Source organism: Nicotiana tomentosiformis, chromosome 1 (genome assembly GCF_000390325.3).
Source record: "Nicotiana tomentosiformis chromosome 1, ASM39032v3, whole genome shotgun sequence".
Taxonomy (NCBI): Eukaryota; Viridiplantae; Streptophyta; class Magnoliopsida; order Solanales; family Solanaceae; genus Nicotiana; species Nicotiana tomentosiformis.
This window is the reverse complement of record NC_090812.1, coordinates 114181313-114185496: the sequence shown is the minus strand read 5'-3', so window position 1 is coordinate 114185496 and position 4184 is coordinate 114181313. Positions and strand designations below refer to the sequence as shown.

General features: G+C 40.8%; 1 protein-coding gene across 1 annotated transcript; it reads right to left on the bottom strand.

The window, feature by feature from the left end:
* Positions 1-1626: 1626 nt before the first annotated feature.
* LOC138908867 (uncharacterized) lies at positions 1627-3617 on the bottom strand. The gene is made up of 3 exons (XM_070199556.1): positions 3096-3617; positions 2628-2957; positions 1627-2091 (listed from the first exon to the last, which is right to left on the bottom strand). The coding sequence occupies exons 1-3, from the start codon at positions 3615-3617 to the stop codon at positions 1627-1629; spliced, it is 1317 nt and encodes a 438-aa protein (XP_070055657.1).
* Positions 3618-4184: the final 567 nt, after the last annotated feature.

Here is a 4184-nt window from a genome sequence, read left to right as displayed (position 1 = left end):
GATCCACATTCCCAGAATGTACTTCTTGCAAAGCTTAGATTTCTTCATCTTCCCCTAAGCATCGCAAGAGTACTCCCTGGAATGACCTTCTGTATAGAATATCTTTGTAGTAAAGGAAGCGAGATGCACGACGACGGATTTCAGTCCTTCTCGTCAGATTTTATGGAAGTATCCCACAGCTTAAGTAGTCGATGATAGGCTATCTCCATTCTTCCTTCTCAGCTTTAGAAATGGCCACAAGATGCTCGAGTTCATATAGTAACTTGCGCTTGATTAGGTAGGGTTAGCGATGAAGCTAGGGCAGCTAAAGCATCAACCTTCTTGTTTTCTTTCCTAGGTACATGTTGAATAATCACATCAACAATCCATCCCAGCAATTTCTTAGCATAATTATGATAGGGGCGTAACTCAGGTTTCTTGACCTCGTAATTACCTAAAAGATGATTGACTACTAACTAGGAGTCACCAAAGACTTGCAATTGCAGCTGTTTTATATCAACAACCATTTCAAGCCCAAGTATTAATGCTTGATACTCAGCAACATTTTTGGAACAGAGTTGTGTCAAGGTGAAGGAGTAGGGCAAGACTTCGCCTTGGGAAGTGACAAATACTATGCCAGCACCAGCTCCTCCGTGATGCGCAACACCATCAAAGTACATCTTCCATGAAGGTTGAACTTCAACGATCAGTGAGTCCTCATCATGTAGTTCATTAGTTAGGTCCAAGTCATCAAGTATCAGATGATCTGCCAAGAAATCTGTTAATGCTTGTCCTTTTAAAGCCTTTTGAGGGATGTATAGAATCTTGAATTGTTGAAATTGGAGGTACCATCTCGCTATTCGATCACTAAGAACAGGTTTTGACATTACGAACTAGATGGGATTTGCTTTAGAAACAAGACGAACAACATGAGCTTGAAAGTAGTGCTTCAACTTTTGAATTAAGAAGGATAGCGACAAACACAACCTTTCAGTTGGTGAGTAACTCAGCTTGTTTGGTGTCATCATCCTGCTCAAGTAGTAAAGAGAGTTTTCTTTCCCCGCACTATTTTCTTGGGCCAACAGTTCTCCAGCATACCTTCCTTCCACCGCAATGTATAGTATCAATGGCTCTCCATGTATAGGGGCTGCTAAAACTAGAGGCTTCATCAAGTAGGATTTAATTCTCTCAAAGGCATTGCTACACGCTTGGTCCCATTTGAAAGGGACACCTTTCTTCATAAGGCGACTGAACAGTTTCCACATCCCAGCTAGGTTTGAGATAAGTGTCCTAAGGTACGCTAACTTTCCTTGCAGACTTTTCAATTCGTGAATATCCCGAGGCTCAGGCATTTTCAAGATTGCATCTACTTTGTCTTGATCAATTTCAATCCCTCGATGTCGGACAATGAAACCAAGGAACTTTCCGAAAATAACTCCAAAGGAGTATTTCAATGGATTCATCCTAAGTTGGTACCTCTGGAGCAACTCAAACACCATTCTCAAGTCTTTCAAGTGGTCGCCCCTCTTTCTTGATTTTACCACCAAGTTATCCACATAGCATTCGACATTTTGTGGAGAAGGTCGTCAAAAATATTCTGTATAGCCCTTTAATAAGTAGCACCAACATTCTTCAAGCCAAAAGGCATTACCTATAACAATAAATACCCTTGGGGGTGCGGAATGCAGTAAGCTCTTCATCTTTTGGTACAATGCAAATGTGGTTATAGCCCGACGAACCATCCATAAATGACATTTCCTCATACCCATTAGTAGCATCGATCATCAGCTCTAGAGTAGGATGCGGGAATTCATCTCTGGGACACGCATTGTTGAGATCCCTGAAGTCAACACACACTCGAATCTGGCCATTCTTCTTCCTTACAGCAACAATACTTGAAACCCAGGTTGGGTATTTAACTTCACGAATAAATCCAGCTTCAATGAGTTTGTTAATTTCGATTTCAATCAGGGGAACCAAGTCCAGCCTAAAGCACATTTGAGCTTGCTTAACAAGACGAGCGCCATTCTTGACTGCAAGGTGATGGACTACTACTTTAGGGTCCAAGCCAGGCAGCTCTTTGTAACTCCAAGCAAAGACATCCCTAAACTCCTTGAGTAACTCAATATAAGTATTTTTTTCATCAACTTCTAGTAAAGCACTTAGGTAGGTGGGTCTTGGTTCTTCATCAGTGCCAAGGTTAACTTCTTTTAAGGCATAAATTGTTGTCTTCACCCCTTCTTCAAGTTCGTGTGGAGCATCTTTTGCATCTTCATCTTCTTAAGGGTCCTCATCGTTGAAGGATATGTGATAACACAGTGAAACATCCTCCACTTTCTCATCATCCTCCATTAGAGATGAAACACCATTCTCGCCTAGTGCAGTAACATGATACGAAAAACCCATGATTTTTTCATCTTGATCGCGTTTCTTAATGAAGACCACAGTATATGGCTTTACCTTCAATACTTCTTTTCATGAAACAATAAGTTTTGTTTGTCACCTCATTCTAGAAGGAACCGAACTTTGGAAACCTTAGAGATCTTCCGGATTCTGGGCGAAGCGGGTTGTCTTATGCTTTGATAATTTCTCAGGAACTTATTCCCCTTTTTTAGTGGTCCCTATCTCTCAAATATGGAAGTCCTCACAATTGATTTTCCAAGACGATCGAATACAGAAGGCCTGCTAGAAGTGACAGATTCGTCTTCTACAGTGATATAACTGTTGCTCACCCTTCTTATGGAGATTTGCACTGGTGACGGTTGCAAACCTTCACGTGGTTTCCTGGTAGAACATTCTGATGGGAGCTTCCCTAACTTTGACAGCTCATTGGGATTGTATCCAGCTTTTGCAAATAACCTGTAAGCATTAGGGTTAAAACTTTCATCTATTCGCTTTGTAGGGAGTTCCACAAACCCTGCAAGTGGCATTGAGGACAACTTTACAGCCTCAATTTGTTTGATCGGAACAGTTAACCCCTATAGCATGTTAGTTTGGCGATTAGATGATTCACATTCATCTTTCTTCTTTTTAGGGACATATTCGAGTGCATGAGTTACTTTCTTTCCATAAGACACAATATCCCCTCTATAAGATTTATTCGAGTTAGGTTATACCTCCTCCGTAACAGCTTTATCTTTACCAGCAGTCACCTCAGCTATTTTAGTCATGGGCTCATCATTCTTTCTTTTCATGACATCATCAGCTTTTAGCTCTTTCACAATGCGGTTCTTCAAGTAGAACTTTGCATCAGCAAATTGTGATTCAGTATCGGTGAATGGCTCGTCATCAGCAACTATGTTTTTCTCAACTTCTCCCTCGTAGTACTCCAAACATTGATGGTAGGTAGATGGAACCACTTTATTCTCATGTATCCAAGGTCTTCCAAGAAAGACGTTGTATGAAGTCTTTGCATCAATCACATACAGCCATGCACTTGATTGCATATCTTCAATGGTGATTCCCAACCTGATCGCACCTATGGCTCTTTGGCCCCCTTTGTTGAATCCTTGAATAATGACATGACTTTCCGAAAGTTCGTTCATGGGAATACTAAGTTCTTTCACAGTGCGAATTGGCAAAATGTTCATTGAGGATCCTCCATCAACCAAAATTCGATTTACCCTTTCATCGCGCATATAGCCAACTAGGTACAACGGGCGGTTATGAGGAGTGTCATCTAGTAGAAGATCGTTCCTCGTTTTTCGCAAGCATTAACTTCTTGAGGAATAGATTCGATGAGATTTTCTAAAGATGGTGATGATAGTAGGTAATCACTCTTTTCTTCCCCTTTGTCAACATGGAAACAACAAGCATCAATACCCTCATGGGAAATCTTCGTGCATAACGAACTTGGTAAGAACTCCTCCAAGGTCACTGGATGTCGTGGTTTTTGAGGATGGTGCACCTCCAATTTTGTTTTTTTCAAATGCTTAACTGGATTCCATCTCCTTGGTATTTTTACCATTATTTTCCTTATTTGTTGTTCAATTGATTCTTTTTGTGGGCTCCTTTTGTGGCGCCTACGATGAGTCACCAACGTCCAACCCCCATCATCATCATAGTCGTCTACTTTGACTTTTTTATTCTCCAATAATTCTTTATCTTTGATTTCTTTTAAAATACTTAGCTCATTTAGACTGAATGAGCCAAAGGTGATAGAGACTTGGTTCGCACTTGCCTTCTTATCTTCAAGCACGATCTTC